Genomic DNA, 23189 nt, shown 5'->3' with positions numbered 1-23189 from the left:
AATCTGGCTATTTTTATTTATTATCTTTATTTTCCTTATCCTAAAAAAAAGAATCAGGTAACATAATACTATTCCGTTTCGTTTAAATCATGGACATGGTTACGGCAATGAAATATAATTTTTTATTTAAGAAATATGGAGTAAAATTTGGCTATTCGCAATTTAAAGTGCCGGTTTTTATCTAGGTTCTATAGATTTGTAGACCTATTTCACAAATATTTTATAAAATACATTTGACAATATATTAAATGCTACATATATAAAATCTCTTCAACATTCCGAAATATCGCCTTATTACTTATATGTAGTACCTATAATTTGCCTAAAATGTTATTTGAAATGATGCAGTTTGCCTGTAATTCATTAGTAAAACTATTTATTTTGCCAGTTTTACATGCAAATATTGCGTTAAATGTACAATATATTGGACAATAATCTATAACTTGGACGTTTGGAACGTTGAATATTTTCTTGTTTACTGGTATTTGACACAAGAAAATCATGTTTACTATTGCACTTTATTTACCAACATGGGTTAAGAGAACACTGTGCAAAATGTCGTAAAATTTGGCATGAATTGTGTCCTGGATTTAATGCGTCAGCAATTCATATGTACCAATTCAAAATAAATGATGATAACTATCACATAACGTAAATTTATACAGATCACAAGCTTAATTATACAGGAAATGCATGTGAGCTGAAGATTTAATAAAATAATTAGTGTAGAAATACATAGTCTTTAGAGTTTTATTGTTTTACTTTTTATTCGTTTCCCATTGTAGTTTTCCGTAAGTAACGATTTATCAATTACATAAATCGTAATTATATAATTAGTTCCTAAAACCTAACATCTATATATTTTATTGACTAATTTTTCTAAAAAAGTCTACATTTACGTCTTAATGATACTAACATATGCACCTTTCGACAAATATATGTATGATGAGTCATTGCAGGGATTATTTTAATACATGATAATTTTAATAAAGCAGATATTGTGTTAACGATTTTTGTAGAACGCTATCATCATTAACGTTTGATGTGATTTGAAATTTGTTCCACAACGTCTATCAACCAGTTAGGGTAAAACTTGTATCCGGAATCATTCTCAGATCTGCCGAGTCATAGTCTTTCCCTGTGTATAGCTCTGTCCAAACTGGACAGTGGTCACCGACAACACCTCCCCACGACCATCCGTTGGGTATCAATGGACTTGTCAGATTTTCTCTAATAACACCTGAATTACCTTTAAAATAGAAATATAAAATAATTACACAAATTATATTGCTCACAATCATGATAATCTGCTTATAATCATTTTTTTTTTGCGCAGTAACATTTACAAGAACATGCACATTTTAGATATTGATACTTTCTACTAAAGCTTAAATTTTGAACCTATTGACAACAATCAGTTTTGTCTTATATCTTTCGATTAGAAAAAAGTAAAATCACAAAATTACTGAACTCAGAGGAAAATAAATTTGGAAAGTCCATAATCACATGGCAAAATCAAAAAACAAAACGCATCAAAAACGAATGGACAAGAACTGTCATATTCCTGACTTGGTACAGGCATTTTCAAATGTAGAAAATGGTGAATTAAACCTGGTTCTATAGCGCTAACCCTCTCAGACAAGCTAAGTTTTGCACGAGAGAAGAAGAGCTTTAGTTTTAAAGAAGAGAGAAAGAATTTTTTTAAAACATATACTTTCCCATAATAAAATGAATATATAAATAGTTGATCTTAGCTGTATTTGATCCTCAATGTTCTTTCTCAAATGTCTTTTTTCTCGGCCTTTTCAATTTTGGTTAGAGTGTCACTGATTCGGTTCGAGTGTCACTGAAAAGATTTTTTTGAGAGGAAACGCGCGTGAAGCATACAAAATTATAATCCTGGTATCTTTGGTGAGATTTTTTTTTTTATAAAACTAATGACTAAACATTTACCACTAGACGAATTATATAAATTAAAGAATACACAAAATTTTAGCATTGGTATGGAACAAGTTATAGAAAGTTAACTCATGCACTTTTTTTATTTAAGTCTAAATGTAACAAAAGCTACGCGACACGATATATTGTGACATATTTTTAACTTATTATGCTGAAGATCATTCTCCACCAGTTTATAAGAGAAATGTACATTTCCAGTGAGTTTGTTTTAATTATTTGTAGGTTTTCTAAACCTTGTGTATTTGTGTTTTAACTCGCGTCTAAGGCAGTTTTTGTGGCAAAGAAAGAGATATGATTACTTTGTATTACATCCCTTTGTATTAGAGGTATCAAGCATTATTTTAATTTTTGACTATTTTAGTCGAATGTACATTAAATTGTACGTCGATGTTTTGACATTTGTACTTTAATATTACCCCAGTTTTGTGCTTATATACCAGTATTAAGGTAAGCTACAAGGAAAGAGAACAAAATAACGTGCGTAACATCTCTTTGGCTACCATGTAACAAACCTTAATTTGACCATTGAACGCGCGTCTGGCGTACACAGCCTGGTATCTTCGATCAGTCTTTTTACATAAGTACTACGTTAGTACGTTAAGGCGAGATACCTTGATGAAATATGTGCATGAATGTCATAATCAATGATACGACGCATGTATAGTGGACCATTGACTGCATAATTTACTAGATAAACTAGAGTTTACCCTTGCTTAATCTTTATGATTTTGTGATATGTCTTGGAAGATTATTGTGTACACTACTGATTGATTTTTTGTTATCTTATTATTTTTCCAACTTTAATATTAACATTTTCATGATGAGTTTGTTAAATAAAGGCAACAGTAGTATACCACTGTTCAAAACTCATAAATCCATGGAAAAAAAATCGGGGTAACACACTTAAACCGAGGGAAACGCATTAAATAGAATGAGAGAACAACGACATAACACTAAAATGTAACACACACAGAAACGGACCGAGCATCAGACAAATTCTGAGAATAACAAATATAACATGAAAACCCAATACATGAATTTGGGATAGACAAGTTCCGTGACACGTCTTATTGCAATGTGAATTTACACTAAAAAAATAAGAGAAAACAAACGATGCAACGTTGAAATGTAACACACACACACACACACACACACACACACACACACACACACACACACACACACACACACACACACACACACACAGAAACGAACCTTAATATAACAATGGTCATATTCCTGACTTGGTACAGGTCTATTTTAAAGGAAAAAATGGTGGGTTAAACCTTGTTTTGTGGCATGCCAAACCTCGCACCTTTATGGCGTGTAATACTAAAAAGTACATTGTTCCTCTTGGTTAATCATTGACGTATACGGTTGTGTTTTGCTTTCCGTGAAACCTGAAGATAACACGATGGTTATAGTTGTTGTCTCATTTATCAGTTTTCAATATGTCAGATAATTTTCATGCTTCAACATATTAACGAGTGTCAAATATTGCTGACAGATAAAATTATTCAATACCTGAAAATGCCTTATTTGTTCTGCTACTTATCCATATATGATCATAAATCTGGCTACCTTCAAGATTGCTATTGCTGATGTTCGTAAACTCACTAACTGGAACACAATTACTATATCCTTTCTCTCTCATAATATCAAAGTCTAATAAGAAATATAGTAATTTTTAAAAAGGTCAGATTGTTTACAATTGTATAAAATCATTAATATCAGTTGTTCATGCTTTGACTAAGATATGAAGTTATTGTTTTAATTTCTTTTTTTATATATTTGAAAACAAACATTTAAGTAGACAGATATGTCACTGCATTTCATTCTACTGTAAACCATTATTCAATGATACAGTCCAGACCGAGGAGCCATTCTAATTATTTACTTAATAAATGTTAAACCAAGAATAAATTCCCCATTTCTGTGACAGTTTAAATGTGGACCCCTTTTGTGTGCAATCTAGAACTGTTAAATGGTAATTTTGTATCGTCCATTTCATCTCCTGAATACAGCCTAATTACGCTGCAGGGGTGTAAACACTAATACTTCAAATTATTATAAATAAGGATCAACAGTGGTCTACTGATGTTAAAACTCATAAATTGTTTTGATATACGAGCGAAGACACAAGGAGAACCTGGGGGATCGCAATAACTCCAAACACATTTCGACCTGGTGCATACATCGACAGAGAGAGCTATTTGATAGCATTGTCCATTCATTTGTCTACTAAAAAGTAAAATCACAAAAATACTGAACTCCGAGTAATATTCATAAAGGAAAGTCCCTAATCAAATGGCAAAATCAAAAGCTCACACACATCAAACGAATGGATAACAACTCATATTCTTTGGTACAGGCACTTTCTGATGTAGAAAATGGTGGATTGAACCTGGTTTTAAAGCTAGCTTAACCTCTCACTTATATGACAGTCGCATCAAATTCCATTATAATGACAAACGATGCGTGAACAAAACAAACAGACACTGTAGGTAACAATGTCAAAAATAGGGACACCGCAGTCAACATTGTATTATCATCTTAATCACTATAAAAACAAACAAATGTTACTAAGAAGCACAAAAAGACATACATCAAATTTAACATCCTCATTTTGTTTTCTTATTATACGATGTTCTTTATCTAATACTAATTATTCTTTCTACCTTTAGTTTTATTTGAAATTTTATCAAGAACCATAACCATAATTCACAAGCATTGCCATCAGTATTGGTCATATTACGGAGTGTTTTTCAGGTTAATGTCTCGAGTTCTACCTCATGAAATGGGTTGCATCAGCAGCTCTTATAAAATTGAAATATAATACAGTTTAACTTGAATAAACTGTGTACTGCTGTTACGCTGTTATCATACCTTCCATTTTTGGGTCTAAATTGAAATCTCCTAACATAAGGATATCCTCCTCTCCTGAAATAATATTAAAATGACATATAATTAAATTATTGTTGCATAAAGGCTTTTGGGAGCATTGCTTAAAATTATTTTACACTGAACAGTAAATGACAGATATGTAAAAACGCTGTTTTTGTCATATTCAAAACTAGCATTATGTCTTTAGGTAGCTTTAAAATACTCTAACCATTTAATCTGAAATATCTGAAAAGGAGGTAAAATTATATGATTTTTTTATTCTGATAGGTTGATAATTCCGTGATTGACAATTTATTACAACAAACATACATTTCAAGACAAGCTAACATAAAACCCGGGACTTTTTTGATCGATTCTTTGACACAATCACTAGCCTTGGAAACTGGTTTACTGCACTGCTACCAACGTATTTGATTACCTGGGTATTGTTTTTCTATGGCATCTATCACTTCAGGTACTTTATCTATCTCCTTCTGAAGCCTTTCTAAGTCTTCATTATCTAAACCAGTAGCTTTTAGATGTACACTCGCTATTATAAAATCAAATTTTTTTATCTACAAAACACGTATTATAAATGTTTTTTCACCAGATCTTTATAAAATTATAATATTCACCATTCAACAAATATCAAAAAGAATCATATTGCAGAATGCCAAGACCATCAACACTGTGCTATTGCAAAAGAGAGGCGACATGGATATTCAAACTAAAAAACAGACTGACCATGCAATTTAATTGACTGTATTGTCCTCTCTTATAATTATCATCATTATCATTGCCTTAGTCTTCAATACATTTTATATTAAAAAAAGGTCAATCGAAGCATGGTAAAGGAAAAAAAACAACAAAAACAACAACACTACAAAACACTTCAAAGTTAACTAAATATTAAAAGAATTCAACAACTGGAAGTGAGTTAACGTGCTCTGCAAGAGTCAATTGCACAATCAGGTCTTACCGTCATGAGTGATAAAAATCCGATGTGGTTTGCTGCATTGGGTTGAAGTCATAAAAACGGAATTGAAAGACTGATTATTGCTGAGCGAAATAGAACACATCCATGGATTTCTGTGAAAACTCCTCAAATATACCATGCTTATAACTTGGTATGCCAGATGAGCGTTTTGTCTACCTAAGACTCATGTCAACTTATCGAAAGCAGCACAGATACTAGTAGTCTCAATACGGTCAACCAAACGATGTTATTGTCAATAAAATTAAGTAACAAATGCCTCCAACTTTACCAGCAAGAACCTTTGATTCAATAACTGCCTTCGATCGATTATGGTTTCCAGCAACAATCTATTTAACAAATCCTTATAAAGCCGAAAGTCCTGTTAATTCGTAAAAGCTTAGATAGATAATTAACTTATGCGAATGTTGCGTCAATGTTGCAAGAAAAATGAAAAGTAAACAATAAGAACTCTTAGTCATATCATATGAGTATTCAGTCCTTATTTGACCCTCACTGTCAATATCAGGTTGCGAGTATGAAACTACATCTAACTGTTTGTTTCGTTTTAACTATTTCATGTTTAATGAGATATATGCCAAAAAAAAACAAAAAACTTTGAATTACTCGTGAGATTACCTTGTTTTTACCGTACAGTAGAATGACTATTTGAATATAATGGTAAAAACTTTTATATGACTTAAATGGCTAACAACTGCTATTTTTAAGGTTTGCTATATCTTGCACTACTAGGCAATTATCCTTCAAGTTTAGTACTGATATTCAATGATAAGTATTGTAAATTATCCTATTCTTGATATATATCCCAATGGGTAATAATATTCCATACCTAATAAGTCTGCCAGATACCGGGCTTATATTTTGTTCGACGGACGCATGTTTCGTCTACATAAGAAGAGGAACTAAACGTTTGATAAATGACGACACGACATGCAAATACCAAATACTATCAGTCAAATTATATAAATAAAGGCATATATATATATATATATATATGTATAAATTACTCCATATCTCCAAATAAAATATGACAAAAACTTAATACTTAATAAGGATGTACTTAGGTGAGGTTTTGGAATTTGTGTCAAACGTTCGGACTCCTTGGTGTTTTCCATACAATACAATGTAAAATATTTTGCCCCATAACACCCATTTATTTTTTCATATAAGACTTAAAAGCTTATGAAAGGTCATTAATCGAAATTCAAAAAAAACTCTTGATTTTCTTTCTTTTGTTTTGAGACTTAATAATATCAATGCAAATATAAGGTAAAAGTCCGAGTCAGCCTTTTCCCGCCATATTTTATATCTCAAATATCTCGAAAAGGAGGTCCATGACCTATCAATATTTTTAGCTTATTCTTATTATTAATCATGTTAATTGATGCTCTACCAGATTATAGTATCAATTTTAACTTCTTAATTTATTAATTTTCACCTAACCTCACTTAAGTACATCCTTGATACATTTTTCATCCAAAAACAATTGATTTTGTTCAATTCTTTTTCGTGCATGCGGTCAGTTTTATTCAATCGAAATAAACTACATATTGTGCCTGTACCAAGTCGGGATCGTGTGGTGTTTGTGGTATATTTGATTGTTTCTATTTTAACGTCTAATTCTAGTTTGTGTGGTGGTTTGCATAGTCTGTTTTCTGTCCAATATCATTGTATGTATTATTTGATCTCGCTGAATATTTTGAATATGATGAAATTAATCTGAGTAACTAGTTTTTTTTCCATTCGATGGTAAACATTTATCAAATTGTACGAAAGTAAATGCAATTTCTTCTTAGGTATTTGTATTTACTGTTATTAAAAAGTAAAATAACAAAACATCCGAACTCCAAGTAAAATTCAAAACGGAAAGTCCTTTATCAAATGGCATATTCAACAGCTCAAACACATCAAACGAATGAAAAGCATTTTCCATACTTGGTAGATTTCCTTATGAGGAAAATGGTGGATTAAACCTGGTTTTATAGCTATTTAAATATCTCCCTAATATGACAGTCTTATAGAATTCCATAAAATTTTCTGTATATTAAACGCACCTTAAACGTTCCAATAAATGGTGCCCTAGTAAATGGTTTAGGTGAGTCATTTGGTTTTTCTAGCAACTCTGAATGATTTAATGTTATCCCCCTTGCGGTGTCGTATAAAAAGCCATTGTACGCCATACTCTACAAAAATTCAATAATTAATTATTATCTTAACAAAAACTGGAAAAAAACCCAAACATTTTTACTATTTTGATGTTATTCTAGAATGTCAAGCGTGCCCTTTGGACCTTGCCCTACCTTGGAATGTTGGGATTGTACAATTATTTGTTTTCTTCCTTTAATTCATTTCTATACTACAGCTTAAGCTAATTGTACCCTCGGCGTCCGAGATGCCACCGTCAGCCACACTGATTAATTTTTATAATTAGACTAATCCAAGAGGTACCGATTAATGGTAGATGATCTGGATGTACCCTTTGTGTATAATAGCAATTTGAAGAAAAACTATACTTTAAAACATAATTGCAAACGAACAGAATAGCGAAAAGCTCAACACACTTTTTTCTAACTAGGAATAATCGGTATGGCTATTTCTACAGAAAAGAGAGGTGACATACTTGGTACATCCTCCCAGTAGCATCTGATACTACATACTGCCACTTGCCACGATGTCCTGGCCAATTCTTTGTACAGGATAATGATGGACTATTCAGTTCTTCACAAATCTACAATCAAAAACATAAAACTTGCATGTGTAATTGTCTATAATCGGTTACATCAACATCATGTGAACTATTGCAGATAATTGTCTCAATTGTATTCATACTATATATCCTGATTTGAATATTATTTTAATTAGCCCTTTTAGAAGCTTTTACAAAATATGTTTTATTATAAAAATACTTCATAATCAAATTTCGCATTATTATTGACTTTAAACGGACTTTTTGATTATGTCATGTGTACAATCATCAATTCTAATTATCTTGATGATATTTCAAAATAAGATTATCATAACAAGACCGTTGATTACTTATTCATTTAGCTTTTACAAGTAAAGCCCGCATTGCTTACCTGACTTCGTATTGGCTTTGAGAAGAGCAAACGAGCAGCCGAAAATACAGGTAGAAAGCAATGATTTATTTGGCACTGGGCCTACTGATTAGCATTCATTAAGTTTGAAAATACAACTTTTTGTAGAGAAAAATACATACACATCTATCATTATGAATATAGAACTCTCCCTTACAGACATTCCATTGAAATCAGGAAAGGTTAAATAGTCCTAATGATTTATAATTTGAAGACAATATAATGAAAATGAAACAACGATACAGCAAACTCCAGACGAAAGAAGACAACAGACGCTGACATGGTAAATTTTATTGGTAAATACCTTTTCCAGGGCCTTTTTATCAGCCAGCTCTTGAAATGCTATTAAACTAAATCTGAAATTTAACGAAAGTAATATAAGTATTTGTTTCTACTTTCTTTGCTACGCAATGATCAGGGCATTAAGCTCTATTTTTGATTAAAATGTTTTCTTTTTGCATCTCTTAAAAATCGGTAGTGTTTAATTGTCATGATCCCTATCTTCGGGTCTATCAAAAGCGTCTTAATTGACATTGTTTTGCTTGTCCCTCTTTGACTTTATTATTTTGTTTTCCTTTTTGTACCTTCAATCAATATATAAAATTTCCTTCTTACGACGCACATTAATGTATGACTTCAGATAAGCACGTGTCAATAATTAAATATTTATTTTATCTTCTTTTTCATAAGATTGTTTTCATGAAACTTACCCATTTTCCAGGATTGTCATACAGACAACTTCTTTTACTCCTGGATTATTAGCTTTTTCTTCATCAAATCTTTCTATATTCCAACTAGCTATTCGTACTACACCTTTTCGTCCATGTCTAAACTTAAATGGTGTCACTGTTGGTCGAGAATATGATTTAATTATGTTAATGATGGGTTCTAATACCTTTAATATATTTTCCGTGGATTCGGATAAACGCCTTTTTTCTGCTATTAGGTATCTCCATGGTTAAAACGGTATGAATGATTTTAGTGAATAGAGCTATTTTTATCTCTGTATATAGAGCAGAGAACTACCGACCAATATCTCTGACTTGTATCTGCTGCAAACTCATAGAGCACATAATCACAAGCCATATCATGAACCATGCAGATCGCCACCAAATTCTATACCCATTACAACATGGCTTTCGCTCCAAACGTTCTTGTGAAACCCAGCTAATTGAATTTGTGGACGACATCACTAAAAACATGAGTGCAGGTAAACAGACAGACGTACTAATTATGGATTTCTCTAAGGCTTTCGACAAAGTTGGTCACAGTCTACTCGTCCATAAACTCGAACACTACGGAATCAGAGGAAATGTCAATAGGTGGATTGCTAGCTTCCTATCACATCGGACGCAAGCAGTAGTAGTGGATGGAGAGAGCTCATCACATATTGATGTAGAATCTGGGGTACCCCAAGGCTCAGTCCTTGGGCCCTCGCTATTCCTGTTTTACATCAACGACATGCCTGATGGAATTAAATCTACTATTCGCCTATTTGCTGATGACACCATAGCCTACCTTACAATATCAAACGACAAAGATTCCAACGACCTACAAAAAGATCTAGATAAACTGGCAATATGGGAAACCAAATGGAAAATGGCCTTCCACCCAGACAAGTGCAATGTACTCACCATCAGCAGGAAAAACAACACCATTGCAACATCATACAAACTACATGGTCACACTTTAGAACCTGTCAAAAGCGCAAAATACCTGGGCTGCACATTCACGTCAGAAATGAAATGGAATGACCATGTTCATGAACATGGTCATTCCATTTCATTTCTGACGTGAATGTGCATGAACATGGTCATTCCATTTCATTTCTGACGTGAATGTGCAGCCCAGGTATTTTGCGCTTTTGACAGGTTCTAAAGTGTGACCATGTAGTTTGTATGATGTTGCAATGGTGTTGTTTTTCCTGCTGATGGTGAGTACATTGCACTTGTCTGGGTGGAAGGCCATTTTCCATTTTGTTTCCCATATTGCCAGTTTATCTAGATCTTTTTGTAGGTCGTTGGAATCTTTGTCGTTTGATATTGTAAGGTAGGCTATGGTGTCATCAGCAAATAGGCGAATAGTAGATTTAATTCCATCAGGCATGTCGTTGATGTAAAACAGGAATAGCGAGGGCCCAAGGACTGAGCCTTGGGGTACCCCAGATTCTACATCAATATGTGATGAGCTCTCTCCATCCACTACTACTGCTTGCGTCCGATGTGATAGGAAGCTAGCAATCCACCTATTGACATTTCCTCTGATTCCGTAGTGTTCGAGTTTATGGACGAGTAGACTGTGACCAACTTTGTCGAAAGCCTTAGAGAAATCCATAATTAGTACGTCTGTCTGTTTACCTGCACTCATGTTTTTAGTGATGTCGTCCACAAATTCAATTAGCTGGGTTTCACAAGAACGTTTGGAGCGAAAGCCATGTTGTAATGGGTATAGAATTTGGTGGCGATCTGCATGGTTCATGATATGGCTTGTGATTATGTGCTCTATGAGTTTGCAGCATATACAAGTCAGAGATATTGGTCGGTAGTTCTCTGCTCTATATACAGAGATAAAAATAGCTCTATTCACTAAAATCATTCATACCGTTTTAACCATGGAGATACCTAATAGCAGAAAAAAGGCGTTTATCCGAATCCACGGAAAATATATTAAAGGTATTAGAACCCATCATTAACATAATTAAATCATATTCTCGACCAACAGTGACACCATTTAAGTTTAGACATGGACGAAAAGGTGTAGTACGAATAGCTAGTTGGAATATAGAAAGATTTGATGAAGAAAAAGCTAATAATCCAGGAGTAAAAGAAGTTGTCTGTATGACAATCCTGGAAAATGGGTAAGTTTCATGAAAACAATCTTATGAAAAAGAAGATAAAATAAATATTTAATTATTGACACGTGCTTATCTGAAGTCATACATTAATGTGCGTCGTAAGAAGGAAATTTTATATATTGATTGAAGGTACAAAAAGGAAAACAAAATAATAAAGTCAAAGAGGGACAAGCAAAACAATGTCAATTAAGACGCTTTTGATAGACCCGAAGATAGGGATCATGACAATTAAACACTACCGATTTTTAAGAGATGCAAAAAGAAAACATTTTAATCAAAAATAGAGCGTAATGCCCTGATCATTGCGTAGCAAAGAAAGTAGAAACAAATACTTATATTACTTTCGTTAAATTTCAGATTTAGTTTAATAGCATTTCAAGAGCTGGCTGATAAAAAGGCCCTGGAAAAGGTATTTACCAATAAAATTTACCATGTCAGCGTCTGTTGTCTTCTTTCGTCTGGAGTTTGCTGTATCGTTGTTTCATTTTCATTATATTGTCTTCAAATTATAAATCATTAGGACTATTTAACCTTTCCTGATTTCAATGGAATGTCTGTAAGGGAGAGTTCTATATTCATAATGATAGATGTGTATGTATTTTTCTCTACAAAAAGTTGTATTTTCAAACTTAATGAATGCTAATCAGTAGGCCCAGTGCCAAATAAATCATTGCTTTCTACCTGTATTTTCGGCTGCTCGTTTGCTCTTCTCAAAGCCAATACGAAGTCAGGTAAGCAATGCGGGCTTTACTTGTAAAAGCTAAATGAATAAGTAATCAACGGTCTTGTTATGATAATCTTATTTTGAAATATCATCAAGATAATTAGAATTGATGATTGTACACATGACATAATCAAAAAGTCCGTTTAAAGTCAATAATAATGCGAAATTTGATTATGAAGTATTTTTATAATAAAACATATTTTGTAAAAGCTTCTAAAAGGGCTAATTAAAATAATATTCAAATCAGGATATATAGTATGAATACAATTGAGACAATTATCTGCAATAGTTCACATGATGTTGATGTAACCGATTATAGACAATTACACATGCAAGTTTTATGTTTTTGATTGTAGATTTGTGAAGAACTGAATAGTCCATCATTATCCTGTACAAAGAATTGGCCAGGACATCGTGGCAAGTGGCAGTATGTAGTATCAGATGCTACTGGGAGGATGTACCAAGTATGTCACCTCTCTTTTCTGTAGAAATAGCCATACCGATTATTCCTAGTTAGAAAAAAGTGTGTTGAGCTTTTCGCTATTCTGTTCGTTTGCAATTATGTTTTAAAGTATAGTTTTTCTTCAAATTGCTATTATACACAAAGGGTACATCCAGATCATCTACCATTAATCGGTACCTCTTGGATTAGTCTAATTATAAAAATTAATCAGTGTGGCTGACGGTGGCATCTCGGACGCCGAGGGTACAATTAGCTTAAGCTGTAGTATAGAAATGAATTAAAGGAAGAAAACAAATAATTGTACAATCCCAACATTCCAAGGTAGGGCAAGGTCCAAAGGGCACGCTTGACATTCTAGAATAACATCAAAATAGTAAAAATGTTTGGGTTTTTTTCCAGTTTTCGTTAAGATAATAATTAATTATTGAATTTTTGTAGAGTATGGCGTACAATGGCTTTTTATACGACACCGCAAGGGGGATAACATTAAATCATTCAGAGTTGCTAGAAAAACCAAATGACTCACCTAAACCATTTACTAGGGCACCATTTATTGGAACGTTTAAGGTGCGTTTAATATACAGAAAATTTTATGGAATTCTATAAGACTGTCATATTAGGGAGATATTTAAATAGCTATAAAACCAGGTTTAATCCACCATTTTCCTCATAAGGAAATCTACCAAGTATGGAAAATGCTTTTCATTCGTTTGATGTGTTTGAGCTGTTGAATATGCCATTTGATAAAGGACTTTCCGTTTTGAATTTTACTTGGAGTTCGGATGTTTTGTTATTTTACTTTTTAATAACAGTAAATACAAATACCTAAGAAGAAATTGCATTTACTTTCGTACAATTTGATAAATGTTTACCATCGAATGGAAAAAAAACTAGTTACTCAGATTAATTTCATCATATTCAAAATATTCAGCGAGATCAAATAATACATACAATGATATTGGACAGAAAACAGACTATGCAAACCACCACACAAACTAGAATTAGACGTTAAAATAGAAACAATCAAATATACCACAAACACCACACGATCCCGACTTGGTACAGGCACAATATGTAGTTTATTTCGATTGAATAAAACTGACCGCATGCACGAAAAAGAATTGAACAAAATCAATTGTTTTTGGATGAAAAATGTATCAAGGATGTACTTAAGTGAGGTTAGGTGAAAATTAATAAATTAAGAAGTTAAAATTGATACTATAATCTGGTAGAGCATCAATTAACATGATTAATAATAAGAATAAGCTAAAAATATTGATAGGTCATGGACCTCCTTTTCGAGATATTTGAGATTTAAAATATGGCGGGAAAAGGCTGACTCGGACTTTTACCTTATATTTGCATTGATATTATTAAGTCTCAAAACAAAAGAAAGAAAATCAAGAGTTTTTTTTGAATTTCGATTAATGACCTTTCATAAGCTTTTAAGTCTTATATGAAAAAATAAATGGGTGTTATGGGGCAAAATATTTTACATTGTATTGTATGGAAAACACCAAGGAGTCCGAACGTTTGACACAAATTCCAAAACCTCACCTAAGTACATCCTTATTAAGTATTAAGTTTTTGTCATATTTTATTTGGAGATATGGAGTAATTTATACATATATATATATATATATATATATATATATGCCTTTATTTATATAATTTGACTGATAGTATTTGGTATTTGCATGTCGTGTCGTCATTTATCAAACGTTTAGTTCCTCTTCTTATGTAGACGAAACATGCGTCCGTCGAACAAAATATAAGCCCGGTATCTGGCAGACTTATTAGGTATGGAATATTATTACCCATTGGGATATATATCAAGAATAGGATAATTTACAATACTTATCATTGAATATCAGTACTAAACTTGAAGGATAATTGCCTAGTAGTGCAAGATATAGCAAACCTTAAAAATAGCAGTTGTTAGCCATTTAAGTCATATAAAAGTTTTTACCATTATATTCAAATAGTCATTCTACTGTACGGTAAAAACAAGGTAATCTCACGAGTAATTCAAAGTTTTTTGTTTTTTTTTGGCATATATCTCATTAAACATGAAATAGTTAAAACGAAACAAACAGTTAGATGTAGTTTCATACTCGCAACCTGATATTGACAGTGAGGGTCAAATAAGGACTGAATACTCATATGATATGACTAAGAGTTCTTATTGTTTACTTTTCATTTTTCTTGCAACATTGACGCAACATTCGCATAAGTTAATTATCTATCTAAGCTTTTACGAATTAACAGGACTTTCGGCTTTATAAGGATTTGTTAAATAGATTGTTGCTGGAAACCATAATCGATCGAAGGCAGTTATTGAATCAAAGGTTCTTGCTGGTAAAGTTGGAGGCATTTGTTACTTAATTTTATTGACAATAACATCGTTTGGTTGACCGTATTGAGACTACTAGTATCTGTGCTGCTTTCGATAAGTTGACATGAGTCTTAGGTAGACAAAACGCTCATCTGGCATACCAAGTTATAAGCATGGTATATTTGAGGAGTTTTCACAGAAATCCATGGATGTGTTCTATTTCGCTCAGCAATAATCAGTCTTTCAATTCCGTTTTTATGACTTCAACCCAATGCAGCAAACCACATCGGATTTTTATCACTCATGACGGTAAGACCTGATTGTGCAATTGACTCTTGCAGAGCACGTTAACTCACTTCCAGTTGTTGAATTCTTTTAATATTTAGTTAACTTTGAAGTGTTTTGTAGTGTTGTTGTTTTTGTTGTTTTTTTTCCTTTACCATGCTTCGATTGAACTTTTTTTAATATAAAATGTATTGAAGACTAAGGCAATGATAATGATGATAATTATAAGAGAGGACAATACAGTCAATTAAATTGCATGGTCAGTCTGTTTTTTAGTTTGAATATCCATGTCGCCTCTCTTTTGCAATAGCACAGTGTTGATGGTCTTGGCATTCTGCAATATGATTCTTTTTGATATTTGTTGAATGGTGAATATTATAATTTTATAAAGATCTGGTGAAAAAACATTTATAATACGTGTTTTGTAGATCAAAAAATTTGATTGTATAATAGCGAGTGTACATCTAAAAGCTACTGGTTTAGATAATGAAGACTTAGAAAGGCTTCAGAAGGAGATAGATAAAGTACCTGAAGTGATAGATGCCATAGAAAAACAATACCCAGGTAATCAAATACGTTGGTAGCAGTGCAGTAAACCAGTTTCCAAGGCTAGTGATTGTGTCAAAGAATCGATCAAAAAAGTCCCGGGTTTTATGTTAGCTTGTCTTGAAATGTATGTTTGTTGTAATAAATTGTCAATCACGGAATTATCAACCTATCAGAATAAAAAAATCATATAATTTTACCTCCTTTTCAGATATTTCAGATTAAATGGTTAGAGTATTTTAAAGCTACCTAAAGACATAATGCTAGTTTTGAATATGACAAAAACAGCGTTTTTACATATCTGTCATTTACTGTTCAGTGTAAAATAATTTTAAGCAATGCTCCCAAAAGCCTTTATGCAACAATAATTTAATTATATGTCATTTTAATATTATTTCAGGAGAGGAGGATATCCTTATGTTAGGAGATTTCAATTTAGACCCAAAAATGGAAGGTATGATAACAGCGTAACAGCAGTACACAGTTTATTCAAGTTAAACTGTATTATATTTCAATTTTATAAGAGCTGCTGATGCAACCCATTTCATGAGGTAGAACTCGAGACATTAACCTGAAAAACGCTCCGTAATATGACCAATACTGATGGCAATGCTTGTGAATTATGGTTATGGTTCTTGATAAAATTTCAAATAAAACTAAAGGTAGAAAGAATAATTAGTATTAGATAAAGAACATCGTATAATAAGAAAACAAAATGAGGATGTTAAATTTGATGTATGTCTTTTTGTGCTTCTTAGTAACATTTGTTTGTTTTTATAGTGATTAAGATGATAATACAATGTTGACTGCGGTGTCCCTATTTTTGACATTGTTACCTACAGTGTCTGTTTGTTTTGTTCACGCATCGTTTGTCATTATAATGGAATTTGATGCGACTGTCATATAAGTGAGAGGTTAAGCTAGCTTTAAAACCAGGTTCAATCCACCATTTTCTACATCAGAAAGTGCCTGTACCAAAGAATATGAGTTGTTATCCATTCGTTTGATGTGTGTGAGCTTTTGATTTTGCCATTTGATTAGGGACTTTCCTTTATGAATATTACTCGGAGTTCAGTATTTTTGTGATTTTACTTTTTAGTAGACAAATGAATGGACAATGCTATCAAATAGCTCTCTCTGTCGATGTATGCACCAGGTCGAAATGTGTTTGGAGTTATTGCGATCCCCCAGGTTCTCCTTGTGTCTTCGCTCGTATATCAAAACAATTTATGAGTTTTAACATCAGTAGACCACTGTTGATCCTTATTTATAATAATTTGAAGTATTAGTGTTTACACCCCTGCAGCGTAATTAGGCTGTATTCAGGAGATGAAATGGACGATACAAAATTACCATTTAACAGTTCTAGATTGCACACAAAAGGGGTCCACATTTAAACTGTCACAGAAATGGGGAATTTATTCTTGGTTTAACATTTATTAAGTAAATAATTAGAATGGCTCCTCGGTCTGGACTGTATCATTGAATAATGGTTTACAGTAGAATGAAATGCAGTGACATATCTGTCTACTTAAATGTTTGTTTTCAAATATATAAAAAAAGAAATTAAAACAATAACTTCATATCTTAGTCAAAGCATGAACAACTGATATTAATGATTTTATACAATTGTAAACAATCTGACCTTTTTAAAAATTACTATATTTCTTATTAGACTTTGATATTATGAGAGAGAAAGGATATAGTAATTGTGTTCCAGTTAGTGAGTTTACGAACATCAGCAATAGCAATCTTGAAGGTAGCCAGATTTATGATCATATATGGATAAGTAGCAGAACAAATAAGGCATTTTCAGGTATTGAATAATTTTATCTGTCAGCAATATTTGACACTCGTTAATATGTTGAAGCATGAAAATTATCTGACATATTGAAAACTGATAAATGAGACAACAACTATAACCATCGTGTTATCTTCAGGTTTCACGGAAAGCAAAACACAACCGTATACGTCAATGATTAACCAAGAGGAGCAATGTACTTTTTAGTATTACACGCCATAAAGGTGCGAGGTTTGGCATGCCACAAAACAAGGTTTAACCCACCATTTTTTCCTTTAAAATAGACCTGTACCAAGTCAGGAATATGACCATTGTTATATTAAGGTTCGTTTCTGTGTGTGTGTGTGTGTGTGTGTGTAGGTGTGTGTGTGTGTGTGTGTGTGTGTGTGTGTGTGTGTGTTACATTTCAACGTTGCATCGTTTGTTTTCTCTAATTTTTTTAGTGTAAATTCACATTGCAATAAGACGTGTCACGGAACTTGTCTATCCCAAATTCATGTATTGGGTTTTCATGTTATATTTGTTATTCTCAGAATTTGTCTGATGCTCGGTCCGTTTCTGTGTGTGTTACATTTTAGTGTTATGTCGTTGTTCTCTCATTCTATTTAATGCGTTTCCCTCGGTTTAAGTGTGTTACCCCGATTTTTTTTCCATGGATTTATGAGTTTTGAACAGTGGTATACTACTGTTGCCTTTATTTAACAAACTCATCATGAAAATGTTAATATTAAAGTTGGAAAAATAATAAGATAACAAAAAATCAATCAGTAGTGTACACAATAATCTTCCAAGACATATCACAAAATCATAAAGATTAAGCAAGGGTAAACTCTAGTTTATCTAGTAAATTATGCAGTCAATGGTCCACTATACATGCGTCGTATCATTGATTATGACATTCATGCACATATTTCATCAAGGTATCTCGCCTTAACGTACTAACGTAGTACTTATGTAAAAAGACTGATCGAAGATACCAGGCTGTGTACGCCAGACGCGCGTTCAATGGTCAAATTAAGGTTTGTTACATGGTAGCCAAAGAGATGTTACGCACGTTATTTTGTTCTCTTTCCTTGTAGCTTACCTTAATACTGGTATATAAGCACAAAACTGGGGTAATATTAAAGAACAAATGTCAAAACATCGACGTACAATTTAATGTACATTCGACTAAAATAGTCAAAAATTAAAATAATGCTTGATACCTCTAATACAAAGGGATGTAATACAAAGTAATCATATCTCTTTCTTTGCCACAAAAACTGCCTTAGACGCGAGTTAAAACACAAATACACAAGGTTTAGAAAACCTACAAATAATTAAAACAAACTCACTGGAAATGTACATTTCTCTTATAAACTGGTGGAGAATGATCTTCAGCATAATAAGTTAAAAATATGTCACAATATATCGTGTCGCGTAGCTTTTGTTACATTTGGACTTAAATAAAAAAAGTGCATGAGTTAACTTTCTATAACTTGTTCCATACCAATGCTAAAATTTTGTGTATTATTTAATTTATATAATTCGTCTAGTGGTAAATGTTTAGTCATTAGTTTTATAAAAAAAAAAATCTCACCAAAGATACCAGGATTATAATTTTGTATGCTTCACGCGCGTTTCCTCTCAAAAAAATCTTTTCAGTGACACTCGAACCGAATCAGTGACACTCGAACCGAATCAGTGACACTCTAACCAAAATTGAAAAGGCCGAGAAAAAAGACAGTTGAGAAAGAACATTGAGGATCAAATACAGCTAAGATCAACTATTTATATATTCATTTTATTATGGGAAAGTATATGTTTTAAAAAAATTCTTTCTCTCTTCTTTAAAACTAAAGCTCTTCTTCTCTCGTGCAAAACTTAGCTTGTCTGAGAGGGTTAGCGCTATAGAACCAGGTTTAATTCACCATTTTCTACATTTGAAAATGCCTGTACCAAGTCAGGAATATGACAGTTCTTGTCCATTCGTTTTTGATGCGTTTGGTTTTTTGATTTTGCCATGTGATTATGGACTTTCCAAATTGATTTTCCTCTGAGTTCAGTATTTTTGTGATTTTACTTTTTTCTAATCGAAAGATATAAGACAAAACTGATTGTTGTCAATAGGTTCAAAATTTAAGCTTTAGTAGAAAGTATCAATATCTAAAATGTGCATGTTCTTGTAAATGTTACTGCGCAAAAAAAAAATGATTATAAGCAGATTATCATGATTGTGAGCAATATAATTTGTGTAATTATTTTATATTTCTATTTTAAAGGTAATTCAGGTGTTATTAGAGAAAATCTGACAAGTCCATTGATACCCAACGGATGGTCGTGGGGAGGTGATGTCGGTGACCACTGTCCAGTTTGGACAGAGCTATACACAGGGAAAGACTATGACTCGGCAGATCTGAGAATGATTCCGGATACAAGTTTTACCCTAACTGGTTGATAGACGTTGTGGAACAAATTTCAAATCACATCAAACGTTAATGATGATAGCGTTCTACAAAAATCGTTAACACAATATCTGCTTTATTAAAATTATCATGTATTAAAATAATCCCTGCAATGACTCATCATACATATATTTGTCGAAAGGTGCATATGTTAGTATCATTAAGACGTAAATGTAGACTTTTTTAGAAAAATTAGTCAATAAAATATATAGATGTTAGGTTTTAGGAACTAATTATATAATTACGATTTATGTAATTGATAAATCGTTACTTACGGAAAACTACAATGGGAAACGAATAAAAAGTAAAACAATAAAACTCTAAAGACTATGTATTTCTACACTAATTATTTTATTAAATCTTCAGCTCACATGCATTTCCTGTATAATTAAGCTTGTGATCTGTATAAATTTACGTTATGTGATAGTTATCATCATTTATTTTGAATTGGTACATATGAATTGCTGACGCATTAAATCCAGGACACAATTCATGCCAAATTTTACGACATTTTGCACAGTGTTCTCTTAACCCATGTTGGTAAATAAAGTGCAATAGTAAACATGATTTTCTTGTGTCAAATACCAGTAAACAAGAAAATATTCAACGTTCCAAACGTCCAAGTTATAGATTATTGTCCAATATATTGTACATTTAACGCAATATTTGCATGTAAAACTGGCAAAATAAATAGTTTTACTAATGAATTACAGGCAAACTGCATCATTTCAAATAACATTTTAGGCAAATTATAGGTACTACATATAAGTAATAAGGCGATATTTCGGAATGTTGAAGAGATTTTATATATGTAGCATTTAATATATTGTCAAATGTATTTTATAAAATATTTGTGAAATAGGTCTACAAATCTATAGAACCTTGATAAAAACCGGCACTTTAAATTGCGAATAGCCAAATTTTACTCCATATTTCTTAAATAAAAAATTATATTTCATTGCCGTAACCATGTCCATGATTTAAACGAAACGGAATAGTATTATGTTACCTGATTCTTTTTTTTAGGATAAGGAAAATAAAGATAATAAATAAAAATAGCCAGATTTTAATTAGAGCTTAAAAATACAGAAGAAATAAGATTTTCAAAATATAAAGCAGCACAATTCAAGCAAAAGCTCTATAAACATTATATTAAACCTTACAACAGTTGAGATAAACTTGAATTACTACATCTAAATGTTTGTAACTTAATCAGTTCTGTTAAATGTAGTACAGTTTTAATTAGAGAGGCTTATCCCTTCGACCCATCCAGTCTTCCTCGTTAGGAGTTAATGCTATTCCTCATTTTTTTTTATGTTAGTTTGTATAAAGTAAAAAAAGAAAACATGTTTTGAATGGAAAAAGACAGAAGGTTGTCTCTTTTTTTCATACATCGCACTTGTCATATTTGATTAAAAAACGTGTGGAATGTGTGACTGCTGATTGATCAGCTGATCACCCTTAATGGCCTGATGACAGTAAATTTATAAATATAACCATATCAATGATAATTCATGTCAGCACAAAAGTGCTGACTAATGGGCTGGTGATACCCTCGGGGAAATAAATCTCCACCAGCAATGACATCGACCCAGTGGTAGTAAATAAACTCATCATAGATGCCAGGACTAAATTTTGTATATACGCCAGACGCGCGTTTTGTCTACAAAAGACTCATCAGTGATGCTCGAATCCAAACAAGTTAAAAAGACGAAACAAAGTACGTTGTAAAGTTAAGAAGTTGAAGAGCATTGAGGACCAAAATTCTTAATAGTTTTGCCAAATACAGCTAAGGTAATCTATGCCTGAGGTAGAAAAGCCTCAGTATTTCAAAAGTTCAAAATTTTGTGAACAGTAAATTTATAAATATAACCATATCAATGATAATTCATGTCAGCACAAAAGTGCTGACTACTGGGCTGGTGATGCCTTCGTGGAAATAAATGTCCACCAGCAGTTGCATCGACCCAGTGGCAGTAAATAAACTCATCATAGATACCAGGACTAAATTTTGTATATACGTCAGACGCGCGTTTCGTCTACAAAAGACTCATTCGTGACGCTCGAATCCAAACAAGTTAAAAAGGCTTTTAGGAATTTTGGTTCTCAATGCTCTTCAACTTCGTACTTTATTTGGCATTTCTGATAGTACATTTGAAAGACAATGTAGGGGTGACGCGTTGTCCATTACGCTCTTGAACAAATAAATGTTTCCATATATATGTATCACCATTACGATCTTTTTTGACAGCTGTGTTTTAAAAGACAAATGTACATATATTCGCTATTAGGTATTAAATTTAGACCTTTTCAACTTGAAACGTTTGTCTGATAATTTGTATTTTCATGTTGGCTTTCGAGCACTTGCACTGCAATACAATTCTATCTCAATTCCGAGAGATAAAACTACTTGACAGATTAATGCTTCATCCCTTAGTTTTGAATTTATATAAAACATTGTTTATATGAACTGTCCATCTTTCTTTCATAAAAACTGGCAATAATTGTTCGTGTAAGAATGGAAATTCGGATAGATGTGCATTGCACCGCATATTACGCAAGGGACAATAATATATATGCTCATTTGAAGACAATAAACCTCTTTGTGTTAATTACTTCAGGAAGAGATACCTGTTACAAAGGATAGACAAAAGAATACAGTGGATTTAATGGCAGGATAGAATGACCCCTCCGCTTCATCAGAAAACGCATGCGTAGATAATGATGCTGAATCTATAATTGACGACTAAAGGTGTAATACCACCATTGATTTCGCCTTTGTTAAATTTGCACTTTTCCAAAAATT

The 23189-nt window shown here is 32.4% G+C and overlaps 2 protein-coding genes across 2 annotated transcripts; one reads left to right on the top strand and one right to left on the bottom strand.

Annotated features, from left to right (window-relative positions):
• Positions 1-1073: 1073 nt before the first annotated feature.
• LOC134699051 (endonuclease/exonuclease/phosphatase family domain-containing protein 1-like) lies at positions 1074-11298 on the bottom strand. Its single transcript, XM_063560737.1, has 9 exons — positions 10725-11298; positions 9642-9870; positions 9236-9287; positions 8457-8564; positions 7891-8019; positions 5282-5417; positions 4846-4899; positions 3484-3624; positions 1074-1249 (listed from the first exon to the last, which is right to left on the bottom strand). The coding sequence occupies exons 1-9, from the start codon at positions 11296-11298 to the stop codon at positions 1074-1076; spliced, it is 1599 nt and encodes a 532-aa protein (XP_063416807.1).
• A 10-nt stretch (positions 11299-11308) lies between these two features.
• LOC134699050 (endonuclease/exonuclease/phosphatase family domain-containing protein 1-like) lies at positions 11309-20376 on the top strand. The gene is made up of 9 exons (XM_063560735.1): positions 11309-11376; positions 11549-11788; positions 12143-12194; positions 12866-12973; positions 13411-13539; positions 16021-16156; positions 16539-16592; positions 17814-17954; positions 20201-20376. Exons 1-9 carry the CDS (start codon positions 11309-11311, stop codon positions 20374-20376), a joined length of 1104 nt encoding a protein of 367 aa, XP_063416805.1.
• The last annotated feature ends 2813 nt before the right edge of the window (positions 20377-23189 follow it).

Source organism: Mytilus trossulus, unplaced genomic scaffold (genome assembly GCF_036588685.1).
Source record: "Mytilus trossulus isolate FHL-02 unplaced genomic scaffold, PNRI_Mtr1.1.1.hap1 h1tg000024l__unscaffolded, whole genome shotgun sequence".
NCBI lineage: Eukaryota > Metazoa > Mollusca > Bivalvia > Mytilida > Mytilidae > Mytilus > Mytilus trossulus.
Note: the sequence above shows the minus strand (reverse complement) of the source record. Positions and strands in the feature narration are given on the sequence as shown.